Genomic DNA, 21,712 nt, shown 5'->3' with positions numbered 1-21,712 from the left:
CTCCATTTTCACTAGAAAATGAATTAACAGTCTCGTATTGATGCAGTAGTGCATTCCTCTATAGTGTCCCCGGTATCCTGGAGCATTCTGAACATTTAAGAAGTAAAAGGTCCTTAAATCTGAACGAGATCTGAAAAGGGAGATTGCTCAGAATGTGTGTGAAGTAATTCCCAAGCCCTTTGTGTCACACTGACCACGGCTCCTTATACGAGATCGGCAAACCTGCTTGACCGCACCTTGTTTGACCGCGAAGCTGACACTGTGGAAGACGGTTTTTAAAGGCCCACCCCTTCACAGCAACAGGGGACTGACGGAGGCGAAGGTAGAGAAGAGTCAGCCTAAGGGTTGAGATTTTTTTGGGAAAAAATTGCAGGAGGGAGGGAGCGAACAGCGAGTGTATGCCACACGCGTGTCAGGCAAAAACCCCCGGAACTCAGAGAGAGATTTAAACTCTGAAAGACCCTGCGGACAAAATGGAACCCACCTCCACTGGCCAAATTCAAGAAACTTAATTACACATGTAGACCTTGTTTCATAGAACATTTGTAAACCTATTTTCTGAGCCATATTTACCTAAAGAAAACTGCTGACAAACACTTAACTTGCCAGCGTGGACAAACAACTTTTATTGTTCGGTCTTAACAGCTTCCCCATTTCCACACCATGGTCCAAAAGGTCCTTATGAACATCAGGAACTAAAGGAGGTATAGTGAGTGATACTGAGGCTGACCTGGGCTTCGTAATAAAAATAAAACCCACGAACACACTCTGAAAATCAAGGTGAAGCCCCCCACCCTCACAGGCACACAATGAAGAATATTCAGTTTTTCCAACAGAGTTGTTGGAAAGTCTGTGTTTTTAACAGCATGGCTAGGGATTGAACCATGCTGGGACACCTGCCGCCCCCCCCCCCCCCCCAAAGCCCAGTGGCTACAGGTATCAAATGCAGCGTGCCACTGTCACCATGACAACCGCTGGGTCTGAAGTCACTGAGGACCAGCACACTCTCCCAGGACCCCAACGTGTTTTATTGCCAGAATCCCAACAAATTACTGTTGCTCAGCTAAACTGAGTCAAGACAAAAATGCTTATAGACAAAAAAGGCCTTTAGGGATAGAAAGGGGATTTTGTTTCAGGGGCAGAGTGTGTAATGTTTTACTCCGAGGTCCGATGTACGAGCAAATCTGACAGACATGTGATGCCTACATGACTCTGACCACCACAGGGAAAATGAGAGCTTTTGAAATAAAATGGATTACATGAATGCCATGTTGCATGTGTGTGTGTATGTATGTATATGTCTGTCTGTGTGTGTGTGTATATATATGTGTCTGCCTGTCTGTCTCTGTCTGTGTGTGTGTATGTGTGTGTCTCTGTGTGTGTGTATATATGTGTCTGCCTGTCTGTCTATGTCTGTGTGTGTGTATGTATGTGTCTCTGTCTGTGTGTGTCTGTGTGTGTGTGTGTCTGTCTGTGTGTGTCTGTGTGTGTATATATGTGTCTGCCTGTCTGTCTATGTCTGTGTGTGTGTATGTATGTGTGTCTGTGTGTGTGTGTGTGTGTGTCTGTCTGTGTGTGTCTGTGTGTGTGTGTGTATATATGTGTCTGCCTGTCTGTCTATGTCTGTGTGTGTGTATGTATGTGTCTCTGTGTGTGTGTGTGTCTGTCTGTGTGTGTCTGTGTGTGTGTGTCTGTGTCTGTGTGTCTGTCTGTGTGTGTCTGTGTGTGTGTGTATGTGTGTGTGTGTCTGTCTGTGTGTGTCTGTGTGTGTGTGTCTGTGTGTGTGTGTATGTGTGTGTGTGTATATGTGTGTGTGTGTGTGTGTCCTCTCTCGACGTCTCCTGGTCACCCTAAGGTGCCCGTCGCTCCTTCTTGTTGAGCAGGTAACACTGGATGCTGCGCAGACGGTCCTTGGCCGGGGCAAACTCCGGCTGCAGCTTCAGCGTGGATTCGTACCACCGCATGGCCTTCTCAAACTCCTCCTGTGGCCAAGTAGAGGGGCAGGGATGGGATCAGAAGCTCAGTGCAGTACGTTTACACAGCGGTCACTCGATGATGGACTGCAGAAGGTCACAAGGGAGCCTCAAACACATTTCCATCATAAATATGTAGGCATGAAGTTACTGTGGTCTTCTTGTCTTAGTAGAATCACAGAGAAGCCTCTCTTCCTATTGGCTATGTGATTAGGGCCACTAGCTTCAGTGTGGGGGACAGGGGATTGAGCGTCACCACAAGGTGGGTCAGTTGGCATGGTAACAGGAGTTAGAGGTTAAAACAAATGTGGACAAAATGACCCTTGACTGAAAATATGTACATCTCTTTGAGACACGATATTCAGAATGCATCTTCATTTTCTCATTACCCTGGAAAGTCCAAAATTTAGTGTGGAACCAATAAATAAAACAAGGATGTTACACTAAAGTTCTGTTTAATACACCTGAATGTTACCACCTGACTGAACAAAACCACAGCACTAAAAGTGACCATCCTGCCACAGAACTTGGGCCTGTGACTTAAAGAGAAGCGACACAGTCCTGCACAGAAGACACACTAACTGCCAGCAACTACGCTCAGAAAAAGAGCCGAGCTGGAGTGTTACGCTGAGAAAGGATGGGTGGGATTGTGCAGCTCAACTGTAACATGACCACCTTCTTCATACGCGACAATTTCCAGTAAGCGAAGAGCTTTGCTTAGATATGCATTCCCCCGCTTTCCATGATATGTAGACCACCTAAAACTCATTCAGATCTCCATTAGGTATTATGATGGACCGCTAGTACCACCCCTAGACTGTTGAGTTGGATGATGGTAGAGACATGCAGACATGGGTCAAGGCCTCCATATCACTTCCTCAGCGAAGGAGATCCTCAAACTCACTAGAGCGCCAATGGGATGGAATTCACTTATTCCCAGACCACATTTTCCCACCAAACACCCACAAAATGCTCCCTCAGAGTGCTGGACCGTTTCAGGCAGTTTACCATGGCAATGTAGACGTTGGCGAGGGTGAAGTGGTTGACGACGAAGTGCGGCGCGATCTCCACGGCCATGCGAGCTACGGTCAGGGCATCTTCCCACAGCCGTGCGTTCTGGAAGATGTTGGCCAGGCTAATGAGCGGCACATCCTGGTGGGAGGGTAAGGCGGGCCCTACGTCAATTGCTGGCATTGTCTGGTCACTTTACCCTGAGCGACAGCACCACTGACCAATGGGAATCCAGAATGCAAGAAACAAATGAAAAAGGAAGAGATGGGACTAGGGGGGGAAGAGTGTGACAGGGACAGTTGCAGCCATGGAGAAACTCACCTTCATGTGGTGTGGTGCGTGGTTGAGTGCCTGCCGTAGGCAGTCAATTGCTCGTTTGCCTTGACCTTTGACCCGCCAGTACAAAGCAGCCATGCTGGAAAGCACCCATGACGTTTGGTTCTGACGGAGAGATTACACATGTACACTATAAGGACTTAAGACGGGACAGTCCGCACGCCACAATGACATGACAAGGCCTCCCCGGGAAGGTTAGAGCATAGAACCTTATCTCAGCATCACAGAACCTACCTTCTCTAGAACCTTATCTCAGCATCACAGAACCTACCTTCTCTAGAACCTTATCTCAGCATCACAGAACCTACCTTCTCTAGAACCTTATCTCAGCATCACAGAACCTACCTTCTCTAGAACCTTATCTCAGCATCACATAACCTACCTTCTCTAGAACCTTAGCGATGCGGGTGCCCACCAGCTCAAAGGACTGGGGGGAGAACTTGTCCTTGCCCAGATTTTGCAGGACCTGAAGAGAGGGGGCAGGAGAAGCTGTCAGATGGGTGCGGCCCGGTGGTCGGAGATCTGAGCAACCGGCAAAAAGACGGGCGGGGGGGACGGGGGGGGCTACCTCGCGAAGCTGGCTCTCGCCCGTGTAGTGGATGCCCGCACGGTTAGCCACACCCCCCAGGTGATCCAGGGTATGCATGCTGGCGGCGAGGTTGGCATTGCACACAGGCTCTGCCGCCGGCTCCTGCAGGGGCGTGGCAAAGTCGATATGCTCCGTGATGCTGGGGGGGGGGGGAGTGCAGATACGTGTCAGATTAAAAGGCCCCTGAAGAAGCTGATGTTTGGGGTGGGGGCAAAGTCAATTCCTCCGAGACTATGTGTGCAGATTTCCAAGAAAAAAATAATGCCATTATTATTTTTTGCAAGGCCGTACTTCATTCAGAAAGATACACGAGGTTTAAAAAAAAATATACGTATATAACTGGTATGTAGTTATTACTTGATCACAATATCTCGGACTTTAATACCTAATATTAACTAAAAACATAAATATTATGAAAAAACTATTTTAAAACATGCTAAGACTGAAGGACATGCAGGGATGACATTCTATGTCAAATTCTTCATATTTCAAAACAAAAATCATTAATAAAAAATATGAATTCTGTGTTCTGGAGGAAAGGTAAAAAATGATATAACCAACTGTGCTACTACAACTAAACCAGATTTTAAATAAAGAAGAAAAACACCCCAGGAAACACCCCTCAGGACATACGGTCCTTAATCTAGAGAAAGCTTGAATGGGCAAAAACCAACAAACTAACAAACCAGCAAACAAACCACTCAGATAACAAACTAACTAATGTCTAAGGCTGTAACAGTCTGTAGATATATATTAAAAAAGACTGAAAAATTGGCCTTTTTACAGTAAGAGCTTTGGCTCTGTGCTGCCTGGAAGATGCCCTAGTTCTCGTTTCTTTACCCCGTACAGGACATGGATGTGAGCGAGACAGCAGCAGGCAGACACTGGTGTTACGGTGCAGGCAGGCGGCCTCACACCGGCACTCACTCGATGTTTTTGGCTGACACAGCCAGCCAGGTGCTGGCCACCGTGGTCAGCTCTACCCGTCGTGTTCGCTGGCACTCCTCCGGACCTGGCCAGCCCAGACCCGCGTAGTCCCGCCATCGTCCTGCAGGGCCAGAGTTTGTCAGGCCGAAAATTTACACGTGGCGTCACACAATCAGGCCTGAGCCTAAACTGAACCTGCTCAGAAGCATAAGTACCACGGCCATGTTAGTGCTACGTAGCATACAGGGGCTCATGCTAATGTTAGCATACAGGGGCTCATGCTAATGTTAGCATACAGGGGCTCATGCTAATGTTAGCATACAGGGGCTCATGCTAATGTTAGCATACAGGGGCTCATGCTAATGTTAGCATACAGGGGCTCATGCTAATGTTAGCATTATCTTCATTAGGAGGCTTGAAGTCACATGACGTCCACAATAGCGCTGGACATGACATCAGTGCAACATTGGGAACTGACTTTGATCATCTCTTTTAAAATATACATTTGCTATTTTGGTAATATTAGTGCAACATCAGGAACGGACGCTGTTAATCTCATTTAAATATACGGGAACAAAAGTTAATAGTCTATATTATATTTGCTAGTTCATTATCATTAGCATCATGTCCAGGCCAGGTATGGAGGTCATGTGATTACCTGCCCCACAGCGGAGCTCCACTTAGTGGATGTTGTCCAGTTTCACCGGTCAGACAGAGCCAGAGCCAGGACATACCTGATGGCCCTGGGGAGGGGATGGTGGGCCCGCTAATCTCCAGGATGGACTGTCTGATGGGCGGCTCCCCCTGGTGGGCTGTCTCCTCCTCCCCGATCGCGTTCTCTGACGACTCTGCCTTGGGTTTCCGCACTCGCTTCACCTGGAATGTGATCTGGAAAGAGATCCCACCACCCCATATATGTTAAACACCCCAGTGATGACCATGCATGTTATCAGCCCACTGCTGATGGACCACGTACCCATTCTGCACCCTCGTCGTCCTCACAGTTTCCGAAGCAGGGCCCACCACTTTGCCCGGCCGCGCCACCATCGCTCTGCAGAACACGGATGCCCCTGAGGTCGCCACGTGGACCCCCTCCATCCAGTGCCCCCTCAAAGGCCCCCATCAGTTCCTCCTTCAGCTGCCGTGCTTCCTCCTCACCCTCCACCTCTGGCCGATGATTTCTGTCCTGCTGCCCGACTTCCCCGGACCCGTTACTATCAAGTACCACTGCCTGGGGAGCTGAGGGTTAGGACAGAACAAAAGAAAGATGAATGCCGCTTTTCCACTGGCATATGGGAACTGAGCCCGAAACCTAGCCATGCCGCAAAGAAAGACCAGTTACAGCACAGCTCCAGCTCACTTTGGTTTCCCACTGCAGAACGGTCGCCTCAGTAAAGGTGTTACCGGGTTTGGAAGAAGGGAGGCTTACTTACTGTCTACACGATGTACATCGTGATGTACTATGTGCTAATTTCTGCTAACACGTCTGTGAGAATCTCAACGTTGCATTACCATTGAATTAGCATTATCTTGAGAAAAACCTGCATTACAAATCCATTCCATTCAGCCTTTCTATAGTGCTATTAAAGTACCCCGTGTACAACACATGGAGCAGTGCTTGAGGGAGGTACCTTGCTGGTCGGGGATTCGAACCTGCAATCTTTCAATTACAAGTGCGCTTCCCTAACCATTAAGCCACCTCTGTCCACAATATAGAACACGCCATTTTTTTGCCCCTTCAAATAGCCCATGCGCAGCACCATTGTTGCAGTACCGTTTAACTCCGTAGTGGAGTCAAACGTTTCAATGTACATTTTTTCTAAATTTGCTGGCGACAAATGTGCAGCTTTTGTAGCCTATGTCAAGTGCGCTGCAATGCAAAAACGTCCTGAAGTGTGCAGCAACTATTCAAGATACTGAGTCAACCTTAAAGGCCATTAATGCCTAATGTTAGTTAAATTTGGCGTGTTTTAAATTTTTGCAGTTCCATCATTTCAATATTCGAGTGTTAACCATCGGGATTAGGTGATATCGGGATGCATCAGATCGCGACAACAGTACCTTGATGAGTATTGTATCATGCGCTAGTTGGCATCTCCAGACATACTCCGCTGTAAGGTGTGTGAATCAGCATAAACTGCAGGCTGACCACCTGTTTCAGACGTTGGGACAGACTGCAGTGACGCCAGAATCCAGGCGGATGTGAGAAAGGGGTCTTACTCTTGAAGAGGAGGGGGTCCTCATCGGTCTGGATGGACACAGGCTGGACCGCCGCTCCGTGGTCTGCGTTTTCCCCAGTGTGTCTGGCCTCCCCTTCTTGCAGCAGCTCAGGGTCTTCTTCGACGCACCGAGAGCCATCTGCACACAGGTGTGCGTGCACAAGTGCGCACACACACACACACACACACACACGCACGGATGTTTGCGGAGACAGCTCTGATCGATGGCATCCTGAACGCCTAATGTCCTCATATCGTATGTATAAACACTTTGAACCAATCAGAATTTAGTTTTATAGATGCAATGGTACACTGCCCAGCCAATAAAAGGTCCCCATTTGAATTTATATCAGCAAATAAGAGCCAATGACTGGATCATTATTACAGCTCAGCAACGTCATACAGCAATAAAGTCAGCTGACAACTTGAATATACTGACTGGCCAGGTTACACCTCCATCCATCAGCAATCAGCTTCCCTGTTGGCATGAGCATATTCCAGGACAATAATGCCAAGATTCATTGGGTTCGAATTGTCAAAGAGTGGTTCAGGGAGCATGAGGAATCATTTTCACGTATGACTTGGTCACCACAAAGTTGTGACCTTGACCTTATTGAAGGTCCTTGGGATGTGCTGAAGGAGGCTTTATGGAGGTTCAACTCGCTTGTCAGTACAGGATCTCGGTGAGAAACGAATGCAAATCTGGATGGAAATAAAAGGTGAGATGTTGCATAAGCCTGTGGAAAGAAAGCCATGACAAATGTGTGCCATAATGAAAGCTAAAGGCCGTCCAACTAAAAATTCAAATGGAGTCCTGTTTTTTTTGGGCAGGCAGTGTATAAATCCCCACACATTCATTGGCTACCGGGAAGTCCGCTGATCGGCATGGAAAGACGGGTGCCATGCGATGTCATGGCAGGTCACATGGGCGAGAGCTGCAAGGAGGAGGTGACAACAGCACGTTTCGGGGCACATGCGGCCGGGTGGCGCGAGACGCCTGCATGCGTCGGGCACGATCAGCCCTTCCACTCCGGTGCAAAAAATAAAGCAGTCTGCAAGCTAAATAAGGAAGGTGCTATTTTTAGCCACTTCAATTACTGAGCGCCTGATTTCTCCTCTGGCTTCAAAGCCTTGATCTAACCCCCCCCACCCCCCCTCGCCCATCACCAGGGGTTTAGCGGGTCAGGTTGCCGTGGAAGGATGGGGGGAGCGTCTGCGCAAAGGCAAGGACTGGAGGGGTGGGGGGGGGGGTAGTAGGAGCTGAAACGAATCGAGGTCCCAGGGCTTGAATCTCCCCACCAAGGAGCATGAAGGAGCTCGAGGAGTGTGATGGAGATCACGGGGAGGTGATACGGAGGGCAAGGGCAGGGAGGGAAAGGCGTGTGTGCTGCAGGTTCCTGGGGCTCTGAAGAGCAGTCTCTTTGGGGTGGAGCCTTTGCGAGCCACACCCACACTAAACACCCATAAGCTGTGGACATCCAAAGCTGACTGGGGTAGGCGGGGCCACAACCTGCTCTGCACTGAAGGCGTTTTGCCGTCGTATTTAGCACAATCGACACGAGAGTTCCATTAAAACCGATACATGTCACAGTTTAGACTCGGCCCAGTTGGGGGGAGGGGCTTACCGGGACATGGGGGGCGTGTCAGGTTGTACAGGAACGGGTAGAACTGCAGGCAGCGCAGGAGGGGCAGGCTGGCGCGACACTGCCCACAGCTGGCCTGCAGGGACAGAGCACGGCGAAACGCTCCCAGTGCGGCCGTGAGGTTCCCCTGGGAGAGGTACATGGTGACCTGGCTCAGCAAGGACAGAGGCTGGGGAGGTGGAGAGGTGACCAGGGGTCAGGTTTGGTCTCCTTTGACCAGGCACATCAGAATCTACCCAGTATAGCGCTTGCTTCGACTCTACGTGTCGCAAGTGCAAAAGGGCGCCCCCTAGTGGCGATACCTCAGAAGCATTGAGAGCCAAAGCCTCCCGCAGTAGAGGGTCGGCCTCCTCTGGCAGTCCATGGTGCAGCAGCAGATTGGCGGCATTCACCAGGCAGAGGTCACGATGCTGCGGTGGGGCCGCGCGCAGGGCGTGGCGCAGGCAGGACAGTGCACGGGTGGCGTTCCCCTTGGCGCGCCAGAACAGTGCCGCCTCATTTTGCACGAGCCACCGGGGGGCGCTAGACTGTCATGAGGGGAGACATCTTGCCATTATTTTAGTTCATTTTTCCACAGTGAAACAAATGAGTGTTACCTGATCGCCCTTCCCAGAGTTTGGGAGCTAATGTGCTGTTCAAGGTGAGATTGTTCTACTTCGATAAAACTGCTGTCCGATTTTGAAAGAAGTCTGAGAGACCAAACGCCACAGATATTCCTGAACTACTAAGCCAATTACCTTGTCTTACTGTACGGGACCAGAGCTTTCGATATCTGCAGTATCGTTTGATACGCTACTACAGAATAAGAGGTTGGACAAACTGGGAGAATATAAACCCATACTTCTTGTCACAATACTGCAGACCAATTTTTCCATTTCAAACACTTTGCAAATATTCCAACCCATTTCAATCCAACCCAATATTCCAATCCATTTCAATATTCTGGGCCAGAGGCAGTGAAAGATTAAAACTTTGATGGATTAACAATAGGATTCAATAGGCATTCTGAAGTCCCCTGGGGGTGTCTCACCATCTCCAGAGCCTGGGCTATGAGCGATCCGGCCTGGTCCAAGCTGAGGCCGCCGCAGCGAGACAGAAGCACCTGGAGACACGGCGCGATGTCACATGTTAGCAGAGAAGGCCCCGCCCAACACATCATGACGTCATAGGTCACACAGAAGGCCCCGCCCGACATATTCTAATGTTATTGGTCAAAACACAATACACTCTGCCCAGCACATCATGACGTCACAGGTCACACAGAAGGCCCCGCCCAACATATTCTAATGTTATTGGTCAAAACACAATACACTCTGCCCAGCACATCATGACGTCACAGGTCACACAGAAGGCCCCGCCCAACATATTCTAATGTTATTGGTCAAAACACAATACACTCTGCCCAGCACATCATGACGTCACAGGTCACACAGAAGGCCCCGCCCAACATATTCTAATGTTATTGGTCAAAACACAATACACTCTGCCCAACACATCATGACGTCACAGGTCACACAGAAGGCCCCGCCCAACACATCAGCCATTTTATACTCCAGAGTTCTGCTGCTACGCGAGTGTCCATAACAAAAAGTGTTTAAAAAGGGTCTTGTAACAAAAACTGAGGCGTTCAACATAAAAAAAAAAAAAAAAGCTTGATCTTATTTCGTAATTTGAAATTATTGAGTATAGTAAAGTTCTGGTGAGGCATTTGGGTGATTTGTGTATTCTAGTAACCTTAATTTTTCCATTATCCTGTGTATTACTTTAAGCAATACTGCATCAAAGAAATGCATCAGTTACATTATAGCAGAACTAGATATATGGAACCACGGTGAGTCAAGTGCCTATTCAAGCACAGGACACAGCCCTCAACATCCTGGACATTCATTCCCCTATCCATATTTTTCTGGGCCACACAGCCGAAAGACAGTGTTTTAAACCACGGGCTACCACTGATCGACCGAACACTTACTGACGTAATAATATTTACAAGCCTAGATTACAAGAGGAGTGCCAATTTTGGATCAATGTTTCACATCTGAGCTCCCACTTCAACAAACACTGCTTCCTTCCTTTCCTAACAGAGTTACACCTAGCTCAAGAACATCCTGATCCTGCAAGAGGAGTCTGCTGTTGTACCCTTGAAGGAGCTGCTGAATCAATTTGGAGAAAGGTAAATAAGACGACTCCAAATGTAAACCCTGGCCAGTCAGAGGCCACCGCAAACTATGCAGGCACCTGAGCTACTGGGGCTCACCTGGGAGGCCTGGGGGTCTGGAAGCTGCCGGCCCACTGACAGTGGCAGGTCCTGGGGAAGAGGTTGGGGGCCAGGCCCACAGCTTGGGGTAACTGGGACAGTTGCTGGGGACATATCCTTGTACAGTATGCTGCGAAGCCTGGGAGAAAGGTTATACACACTAAGAGGCCACAGAGGCTCCAGGGAATTTCAAATGCATGGATCAAAAATTATTTACTAATTTATATCATACTAAATACTCATTTTCCAAGTAATAAGTAAGTTTCAGGTTCTAAGTTTAGATCACAGATAAGTATTTCCAGAAAGCATTACTGTAAACTGTTAAATAGCGTTGTAGAGACAAGAATTGGGTGAAATTAAACATTCAATGAAATCCATAAATATCTCCTAAGGGAGTGAGAAGGTTAAAGACTTTGGGAAACCAAGGGTGTGTCTGAGCTGGGTGCAGTTCGCGTAGATAGACACTGTTCACACATCAACCTGAATTCGACATCATCCTGGGGTCCAGGGAACAACCTCCATACTCCTCACCTGAAGCCACGGGTCTCAGGTTCGGGGTAAAAGGTGGGTAGCAGGTGAGCCGGGGGCACAGCTGGGAATCGGCCGGCACAGTCCGCTCTCCTCGGCCACAACTCAGCCTGGCTCTCCTGCTTGGAGACACCACTGGCTGTGAGTGTCCGCACAACACACCGGACGCAGTACAACTGGACACTCGGACAAGTGGCAGCGTACCCCAAAACTGAGAAAAATACGCATGGATGGGTTTTAGTGCCACCTATTGTTTTCAATTTTTGCTGCTCTTATCTTGTACTGTCCACTTTCTGCCATGACGATGCGACTTCCCACTTGTGGGACTAATAAAGGATCATCTTATCTTATCAATCTAGGGTGTTCTGCTGGGAGTTGCCTAGTTTCCGAGTGATACAACTGGTGTGGAGTTCGGAGGAAGAAAATAATTCCTACATTAAACTGCTCACTGCAAAGTCCGTGGATTATCATCAATATCCAGGTCATGATTTCTGCTAAGAGACACCGCTGTTGAATTTTCCAAATGCATTTTTCTGGTGCTTTAAATCGCCACAGAAAGAATGCCATTCACTCCCATTATATTCGAGAGGAGGCCGACATTTCTATGGTCGATATCTCCAAAATTAGGCAGCTCCCAGCAGAACAACCTAGATGGATAAATAGCACTGAAGTCCGTCTAAGATATATCTTTTTCAGTTTTGGGTTGAACTACCCCTTTAAGGCTGTCAAACGTAGTATGTATCACAAAATGCGAAAGTCAAAATGCCTCCCACATCAGGCTAATGCAGTGGTTCTCAAACTCGGTCCCCAGGCCCCACTGCCCAGCTTGTTTTCCAGCTATCCCTGCCCTACACACTGCTGATTACCTGGATCAGGTGTGTTCAGTCAATCAGAAGCTGAAAGACAGTTGGGACTCGTGTGTAGGACAGGGATAGCTGGAAAACAAGCAGGGCAGTGGGGTCCGAGGACCGACTTTGAGAACCACTGGACTTGAGAAAGAAATGATGAAGACCATCAAAGCCCACTGGTTACTGTCACTGTTTTAGCAACTTGGCCATCTTAGGACACCTCATGGAGCACAGTTAAGCGCTAAAAACGAATCTGCAAAAACTCGTCGAGATTACGCGAACTGATTTTTCGGCAAATTTGCCTGTCCCCCAGCCCAGCTGGAACGCGCTGGGGATGTGCGAAGACGCCTGCCCACGTCCGCGGTGCGTCAGCGCTGACAGCTGACGTCCAGCCCGGCGCCGCACCTGCCCGCATGCCAGCGAGTACCATCTCCCGCGGTAATTAGCCGCCTGACAAGGCGTGCAGGTTCACGCTCGTTATTTAACACGCTACGTGCGAAGAGCTCACTACAGTCACTGAGGAACAGTCATCAAGATCACCAAAGTCACAGCTGAAAACGTAGTGTGAGGTCAGAGAACCTAGCTGCCTTCCGTGCAACACACACACACACACACACACACACACACACAATTACCTCACGCACTTTCACGCACTGACAATCCCGTCTCACGCTCCCCCTCTTCCTCTCACATGCACACTGTGCTCACCGCCGAAGATGAGGCCTCCCTGTCCCAGAGGGAGGCGAGTTCCTCTCCCCCCGAAACAGAGGCGAAGGGCTGGAGCTGTCGTGTCTCGTTGAGGGTGAGTTCTGAACTCATGGCCGTACTACCAGCCACAGACATCCCATCGCCGAACTGCACACAAAGGGGGGGGGGGGGGTGTCAGATATTCAGGAAACGGGTGCCTGAGGAAGCCTGTTTAATGCAAAGTGCTATAGAAACAAAGTTATCGACAGACACCGCCGATAAAAACAAAGCGAGGACTAGCAACACGCTAGCCACTTTCCCACCGCAGGAACATTTTTCAGGAACCAGAACCTTTTCAAGTATTTGTCGCATTCCTATCGCAGGAACTGTCTGAATGTAGTTCCCGGAACCTTTTTTCATTTTTGCGTCCCTACTCAGGCGTAGGCACTTATTGCTGTACCAGAAAGCGATAAACTTTGCTGAGTGATTGACCAAAAGCACTGCCACTAATTTGGAGGTTACGCAGAAGTGAGGGAAAAAAAAAGATGTAAGTAGATGAAATTATTCATCTAGATTGAATTATTTTCATATGAGTTACATTTAATGCATTAATGAATACATTTTTTTGCTTGCATCTCCATATTTTTGCATCAGAAAATTTAATCAATAACCGAAATAATTTTCTTTAATATCGCCGATGGTGAATCTTGCCAGCACTTATTAGCAGAATAACATTGCATTGCTTTTATTCTGTGGGAAATAAAAGATCGATCTGCTGGCCAGATTTAATAATGAATTATAAACATGTAAATAAATGTCCCGTTTTGAAACAACATGAAACGCAATTTGTCCTGTATCTTTGGACCATGCAATCAATCCCCTCACTAACTCCTTTGTTTTGGAGTGAAATGGTGAAATTATGCGTGAAGCTTAACCTAGGAGTTTTTGTGTCTCTTAGGCTTATTTAGCATAAAGCTCACAGTTCCTGTTGTGCGGTGAGACAGCAACACGTGGAAGCGGCCAGGAACTGTACAAGTTCCAGGGTCAAGATGGCCCAGGAAGTCGGAACCAGATACTAGGTTTCTGAACTCCGGTGGGAAAGCACCTATTAGTGGCTTATAAGAAATAATTGTTACCACAACGTGCATGAAACATCTGTCCACTCTTGACAGCAGGGCTGGGCAGTCTTATCCGCAGAGGGCCAGTGTGTGTACATGTTTTTGGGATAACCTTTTTGTCAGCTGTTCAAACCCAGGTGTGAGGACTCTTCAGCCGATCAGTCCTCTAATTAGTAATCTATTTAGGGAGCTGCAGCGAAAACCTGCATACCTAACAGTCCTTTCTGGATAAGATAGCCCACCCCTGCTTTAGGGCAAACATCACTGGGATTTATTTTGTGTAACCCCTGTGAGAACTGACAGTCTGGACAACTTTTTCCAAAGAGAGAGTAAATGAGGGAGGGTAGCAGCGAGAGTCACCTGAATTGAGTGAACGCTCTCAAAGACATCTCCACGATGGTAACGTACGGGCAGGTCGAATGGGCACCGGAGCCAGCCCTGCTGGCCTAAGCGACACACCTGGTGGTTCCCTGTCACACACACACAGGACATCGTGACTAACGAGCTTCCCTGAGCCCGTATCGGCAGAATGATAACGGCTGTGATGTGGACTGAGGGGCTCCTCCCTCACCCAGCTGAGCTTCCTTGGCCATCTGCGTCTCGTGGATGATGTTGCGCAGGATCTGCTCCTCCTGAATGAGCTTGTGTTTCTCCAGAGCCTCCTGCTGACGCAGGTAATGGTCGTGCTGCTTCTGATACTCCTTCAGCTCGTTCAGAGTGCGCTGCAGGGACCTGCGTGGGTGACGCTGTACGTAAGCCTCTCCCCCTGCATACACGCTCAGCGGTGTGGACCGCGTGATAAGGAAGAAGGACGAGGATGGAGAAGAGGTGGAAGTCATGCCCACGCCCCCCGCTTACCGATGCTGGGCCTCCAGTCGCTGTTCCAGCTTCTGTTGGCAGAGGACTGCGTGCTTGCGACGCAGCGCCTGCTCGATCCCAGAGCGTGACTGCAAGGCCTGGTCGTAGCAGAGCACTGAATGGTTATATTCCCCCAGCATCTGTATGGAGACAAAGGGCAAGGGGGTGGTGACCAGACAGGACACAGGGCACCCGGCCACAGCGGCGACCAGAGCACACAAGCGCCCACAGGGTCCGCGCCATGGTGCGAGCCGCCCACTCACGGCGTAGATGTTCCCCAGCGTGTAGTGGCTGGTAAAGAGGTCAGCCGTGAGGTCCAAGGCGGCGTGAGCCAGAATGGCGGCGTCCGCAGAGAAGTGAGCTCGGTGCAGGACGTTGGCCATATTCAGCAGCGCCACGTCCTTGTGCTGCCTGCGGACGCAAATGCCACACGCTCAGCGATGCCATCTCCCTACCCTCAAGTGCTTCACGGGCTGAGCTACACAGCTCCGGTCAGCAGATGGCGCCAGAAGACATGAAGCAGGATGAATGTACAGAACAGGCACGTGGAGGGGAATACCGCCACGGGACCCCTGGGGGAGTTTCCTGTGGGATTTCCAAAACCTGACCCAAGAGACCCACCTCCTTGGAGATTTTTTTAGCGCTAACAAAATCCATATTATTACCCAAACAAGGAAACATCTTCCACTATCATCCATAAAACTGCTACATAGATTGTAGTATGGGGTTTCCTGGATGAAAATATACAAAAACTGATCTAGATCATAGACATCACGACATGCTGAGTCTCGCTAAATATCACAAAGGGTGGACAGTGTGTTTATATATGGCTTTACAAGATAATGACACTTCAAGACCTTCAAGAAGTGTATTTTTCATTGTCTGCCCCAAGTTAAGCGCTTTGAAGAAATGATGTAATTATTATATCACACCGGCAAAAGGGAAAATGGGGGCAGAGGAGGGTGGATGGGAAATGGAAACAAAAGCGTTGCTAAGGCAGCGATTTATGCTCAGGGTGTGAACTGAAAGTGGTCAAGCATGGGGGGGTGGGGTTAAACGGATTCCTGCAGAAAGACAAGTGAGCCACAGCAACTCCTAAATGCATCCACCTACATTAACATGCTAATTTGTGAGCTCTGCACGATATTCTGGTTAATAAATCCTGCACAGAAGCTAAGATGATTAAAATATGCACGGTGGTTTCAGTTTCATTCTGCGGAACAGTTAGGTGGTCATAGGCATTCTCAGCGTTTACAACACTGCGCATCAACAACGACCAATAAGGATCAGAATTAAATCACACGGAACAAAGGCACAGCACAACTACCTGGGCGAGAAGTGCAGGGCCCGGACCGCGCAGTCCACCGCGTGCCTGGGTTCATTCTTTATACGCCAATAGAAAGACGCCAGGTTGTAAAGCACCCAGGAGGAAGAGTTCTGTGAGGAAGGAGGGACAACAATGGACTTCTGCACCTTCCCATTGGACAGTTTGCCACTCAGTTAAAAACAGCCACACACATTCGTCCTGCATTTATACGTCGTGGTGTGCTTGGAAGTTATGACAATACCCGTCATAAAACTTATTAACAGCGCTTACAAAATACAGGTCATCGGCGACCGCAATCAGTCATCCGGTCATAAGCTGGCCCTTTATGTGCAAAAGTTATATATGTATAGTACACTGTATAATAAAATAATATAACCTTAAGGTCATATTGTTTGCCTGTCACACACACACAGGACATCGTGACTAACGAGCTTCCCTGAGCCCGTATCTTTAACTTTTTATCACCATTTTCTCAATTCATTGCTACCAGGGGTTAGGGCAGAAACTGTCATACACTGTGGCCACATATTTGTGGTCTCGGAAGAGTTGTAAAGTCGATCAGTGGTAAGTCGCATAAGTCATAAGTATATCTTTATATATATACTCAGCAAAAAAAGAAACGGCCCTTTTTCAGGACTGTGTATTTCAACAATAATGTTGTAAAAATCCAAATAACTTCACAGATCTTCATTGTAAAGGGTTTAAACAATGTTTTCCATGCATGTTCAATTAACCATAATCAATTAATTAACATGCACCTGTGGAATGGTCGTTAAGACCTTAACAGCTTACAGAAAGTAGGCATTTAAGGTCACAGGTCTAAAAACGCAGGACACTAAAGAGACTTGTCTACCGACTGTGAAAAACACCCAAAGAAAGATGCCCAGGGTCCCTGCTCATCTGCGTGAACGTGCATTGGGCAAGCTGCAGGGAGGCATGAGGACTGCTGATGTGGCTAGGGCAATAAGGGCCATGTCCGCACTGTGAGACGCCTAAGACAGCACTACAGGGAGGCAGGAAGGACAGCTGATCATCCTCGCAGTGGAAGACCACGTGTAACAACACCTGCACAGGATCGGTACATCCGGATATCACACCTGCGTGTCAGGTACAGGATGGCCACAACGACTGCCCGAGTCACACCAGGAACACACAATCCCTCCATCAGTGCTCAGACTGTCTGCAATAGGCTGAGAGAGGCTGTACTGAGGGCTTGTAGGCCTGTTGTAAGGCAGGTCCTTACCAGACATCACCAGCAACAACGCCACCTATGGGCACAAACCCACCTTCGCTGGACCAGACAGGAGTGGCAAAAAGTGCTCTTCACTAATGAGTCATGGTTTTGTCTCACCAGGGGTGATGGACGGATTCGTGTTTATCATCGAAGGAATGAGCGTTACGGCGAGGCCTGTACCCTGGAGCGGGATCGATTTGGAGGTGGGGGGTCCGTCATGGTCTGGGGCAGTATATCACATCACCATCGGACTGAGCTTGTTGTCATTGCGGTACAGGGAAGACATCCTCCTCCCTCATGTGGTACCCTTTATGCATGCTCATCCGGACATGATCCTCCAGCAGGACAATGCCACCAGCCATACTGCTCGGTCTGTGCGTGAGTTTCTGCATGACAGCAATGTCAGTGTTCTGCCATGGCCAGCGAAGAGCCCGGATCTCAATCCCATTGAGCACGTCTGGGACCTGTTGGATCGCAGGGTGAGGGCTAGGGCCGTTCCCCCCAGAAATGTCCAGGAACTTGCAGGTGCCTTGGTGGAAGAGTGGGGTAACATCTCACAGCAAGAACTGACAAATCTGGTCCAGTCCATGAGGAGGAGATGCACTGCAGTACTTCAAGCAGCTGGTGGCCACACCAGATACTGACTGGTACTTTTGATTCTGAGCCTCCCTTCATTCAGGGACACATTGTGAAACATTTTTAGTTTATGTCTTATGGTGTTGACTCTTAGTGTTCATACCAATACATTTATTTACACATTAAGTTTACTGAAAGTAAAAACAGTTGAAAGTCAGAGGACGTTTCTTTTTTTGCTGAGTTTACATATATATATATTACACTGAAATGTTACTCTGCTAAAAACCATCCCATTACATCAATGGGTAGCAGCGCACAGGACAGACCCAAATCAAGCTCAACATCAGCACTCCCACATTCTATGTTCAGCAAGCATCTGGACCCTGGATCTTCACCAGGCCAAATTAAACGGTGTTTGAAAGTCCTGACAGCACAGCCACTGCACCGCCACCCAGTTAAAGCCGGACTGGATGAACAGAGAATGAGACGCGGGCGCCATACAGAAGCTTCCAGAACCCACCCCTCACCCTTCGTGATTCAGGTACGATCTGGTTTGATGAATGTGTATAAAGCCAAGCATGACTGAGCTAAAGCACACGCTGGCGTGACCTTACCCTGAGCAAACCTTGGTGTATCCGGTGGCCAGCCTCGTCCACGCTGCGACCCAGCTTATTGGACAGGGCGCTGAAGATGGGGTCCTCCTTGGAGAGCAGTGGGGACGTCAGGTTCCCACGCTCCTGTATGCCCTGTGGACACAGTACTCATGTGTCATCCTGGTGAGCATGGTGAACTGCACTGTTAATAACTACTATCTAAACCAGAGGTTCTCTAACTCAGTCCTCGTGCCCCACTTCCCTGCTTGTTTTCCTGCTATCCCTCCCCCACAGACAAGTCCCTGCTGTCTTTCGGCTTCTGATTAACTGAACACACCATCCATTAAAATGTTAAATACTCTTTTTATAGTTCATGTATTCTCTTAGACAACTTTAGACAAATTATTTTTAGCCGTCGCTTCATCTCTATTTGCGTGGGTCCCAAAGAACACAGGACACTGAGGAAATAAGCCTTTGCTAGCCATTTAGCATCTGTCCGCTAACCAGCTGCTCTGGATCCCGTCGCCGGGCAGCTCACCCGCAGGTGCTGGAAAGCATGGATGCTGTACGGCAGCTCGAGAATCCTGCCGCAATCCGGCTTCTCCAGCCCTGGAGGTAATGGTGCTCGGAAATCCACATAATCTTCCGGGCTGCCGGGAATCAGGACATATTCCTCTCACACAAAATTCCCAAGATTCAAACACAGGGAAAAAAAAACACACATATGGCTGACGGATGGGTTTTCCACAACAAGCCTCGTCAACTCTCTACCTCTACGCAGTGGCTTCCAAGTTCTGACCTGGAGTACCAGGCCTTCGGGAACCAAAACAGGGCAAACTAAATGAAACTGCACTACCGTCAAAACAACTGTCCCCTCAGCTAAAGAGCCAGAGTATGACATCCTGACGATCACATCTTACCACAAGCAGCTCACTGTCACCAATTCATTCAGCTGGGAAGGACGCTGAAGATGCAGAATATCCAGAAACAGAAATGTATCCCCCAAAAAACGAGCGTTTGATCCTTGTCTTTAAACACTGTGTTACCTTCATCCAATAAAATTACATTAAACGGGAATTAAACTAACAGTCTTTGGGGCACAACGTCATGCTCAGCCTTAGTGTTATCAGCATAATCGTGGATGTTTCAGTTATAATCGTCCAATTAGAGTTTACGTAAGGAGCATTCCTATTGGATGATCTTGACTTCACTCGGCCAACTTAGAAATGCTGCTTCATGGAACAGCCCCTGGTTGTGTCAGATTGAGCTTCAGGTACATCTTACCTGATGTCTTTGCTTTCCAAAGAGATGTAAGTGCCATCGTACAGGTCCAGGTCCCCCAGAGGCACCTTGGCCGTCACGCAGTCAGGGTCCTCCTTGTAATGCCGCTGCTCCAGCCCAGTATCCCGATCCTCATTCTCCTCAATGTGGATCTTCTGGGCGACAAGCTGTTTCTGCACCAAACGTGGGGTGGGGATGGTGAATTAGGCAGGACTAGTACTACAGCTGTGAAGCAGCTTTTGCAGACAAGAGATTGCTACTAAAACGAAAGGCCTAAATTCATCTACTTCAATCCCAGCAACAGAAGAATACTCACGTAAAACATCACTGTAAATATCACTGCCCCCAGTAATTACTTAAAGAACCCCAAAATACAAATGTTTTTCAAAGGCAAAAAGGACCTATGTCAGTCATCACCAAAGACTGTTCAGAGTTATATCAGTAATAGATAATTAGATTAACAGGCACAGTTCTCCAAAATCGCTGTTCCATAAAACTCTCCCCTATTCAAGCAATTTGGGTCAGAAGTAGGGGTGGAAAACTCAGATCAGGAAAGTACAAATCCAGGCCAAGGTTTTGTTTCAACCAACTACCTGAGTACTCTGTGACTGTGTCCCTGTATACTTAACTGGCCAGTTGGAACAAAATCTTGATCTAGATTTGTATTTTTTGGACCTGAACTTTTCATCTCTGGTCAGGTGCCATGCCAAAAGTACAAGGTTAGAAAATAAGAGGAAAATGTCTGTTAAGACAAGCAGGTACGCAAACTGGATGGATAAACTTCCTTAACCACTGCAGGTGCATTTTACCTCCAGGTCCTTGAGGTAGTTCACACGGGTCTCTTGTCTCATGAAAATAACAAGATCGTGTGGGTGTTTCAGGTTCATGGGCGAATCCACCTACAAAACCAGACGCCGGGTTAAATCAGCTAACCTTGGACCAAAGTTGCGTTGATGATCAAAAGTTAAATTGTAAACGTTAAAGTTAATTTGTACTTCATTACGTACAAGCCATACTACTAGATCTAGGTACACGGATAACGGAGGTTCGCGTATCTAATAGAAAATGTTAGACTGTATGCAGCCGGCGTCATTTTGAACGATGGGTACATTTTTATTAAGTAATACAGATGCATACCTGTTTTGGAAACTTTTCAAATGAACGACAGAGTTACCATTAAATTTCTTTCAAAAATACATTGTTGTGTGTAGAACCTTATATAAACACCTCTGATTAAATCACGTCCAGATATAACCACATCTTTGAACCCCTCTGCATGCAACAATTTAATAGAGGTTCCACGTACAACAGTCGACATTGACTAGGTTTGTTTTGTGCCACTGTTATAGTTACCCAGTTATCCAGCCAGCCAACCAATGCTATTTTGACGGTCATCGATCGGCTAGCTGGCTAATTGGCTACCCTGCGCTAAACTGTCGAGAAAATAAGGCTGGCATCGTACTTGCTGTTGAATTTTCCCATCCTCCGTCACAACCCAATGAGTCGTGGCGCTTCCGGGCTCGACAGAAAGAAAGCCAACAATGGCAAACATAACCATGACTGTCTGTCGCAAACCGAAAAGTCGCCGGGACCCTAAGCAGCTCCTCCTGTGATCCGCCATTTTTTCTCTCTGCTTTGCAGGCGCATATTAAAACCGGAAACGGAAATACGTATATGCGTCGCGTGAGAAGGAATACCGGCCAATAT

At 48.2% G+C, this 21,712-nt stretch overlaps 1 protein-coding gene across 1 annotated transcript; it reads right to left on the bottom strand.

Annotated features, from left to right (window-relative positions):
* Nucleotides 1-597: 597 nt before the first annotated feature.
* ttc17 (tetratricopeptide repeat domain 17) lies at nt 598-21,663 on the bottom strand. The gene is made up of 25 exons (XM_048973274.1): nt 21,468-21,663; nt 20,815-20,904; nt 20,009-20,178; nt 19,263-19,374; nt 18,746-18,877; nt 16,322-16,431; nt 15,258-15,405; nt 14,995-15,134; nt 14,708-14,868; nt 14,497-14,606; nt 13,040-13,186; nt 11,487-11,602; nt 10,956-11,094; nt 9,729-9,800; nt 9,001-9,225; nt 8,681-8,867; nt 7,057-7,194; nt 5,813-6,075; nt 5,571-5,724; nt 4,837-4,957; nt 3,889-4,048; nt 3,703-3,786; nt 3,306-3,425; nt 2,982-3,125; nt 598-1,982 (listed from the first exon to the last, which is right to left on the bottom strand). The coding sequence occupies exons 1-25, from the start codon at nt 21,624-21,626 to the stop codon at nt 1,851-1,853; spliced, it is 3,534 nt and encodes a 1,177-aa protein (XP_048829231.1). The 5' UTR covers nt 21,627-21,663; the 3' UTR covers nt 598-1,850.
* Nucleotides 21,664-21,712: the final 49 nt, after the last annotated feature.

Source organism: Brienomyrus brachyistius, chromosome 13, assembly GCF_023856365.1.
Source record: "Brienomyrus brachyistius isolate T26 chromosome 13, BBRACH_0.4, whole genome shotgun sequence".
Classification (NCBI taxonomy): domain Eukaryota; kingdom Metazoa; phylum Chordata; class Actinopteri; order Osteoglossiformes; family Mormyridae; genus Brienomyrus; species Brienomyrus brachyistius.
This window is presented reverse-complemented; position numbering and strand designations above follow the sequence as displayed.

Bases quoted from the DNA above. Each gene is read 5' to 3' on its own strand.
- ttc17 (XM_048973274.1), bottom strand. From the start codon at position 21,626: ATGGCGGATCACAGGAGGAGCTGCTTAGGGTCCCGGCGACTTTTCGGT. The intron at 11,095-11,486 runs GTGAGGAGTATG...CCTTTCTCCCAG, and splicing joins CCTGAGACCCGTGGCTTCAG to GCTTCGCAGCATACTGTACA. The intron at 6,076-7,056 runs GTAAGACCCCTT...CCTAACCCTCAG, and splicing joins GGACCCCCTCCTCTTCAAGA to CTCCCCAGGCAGTGGTACTT.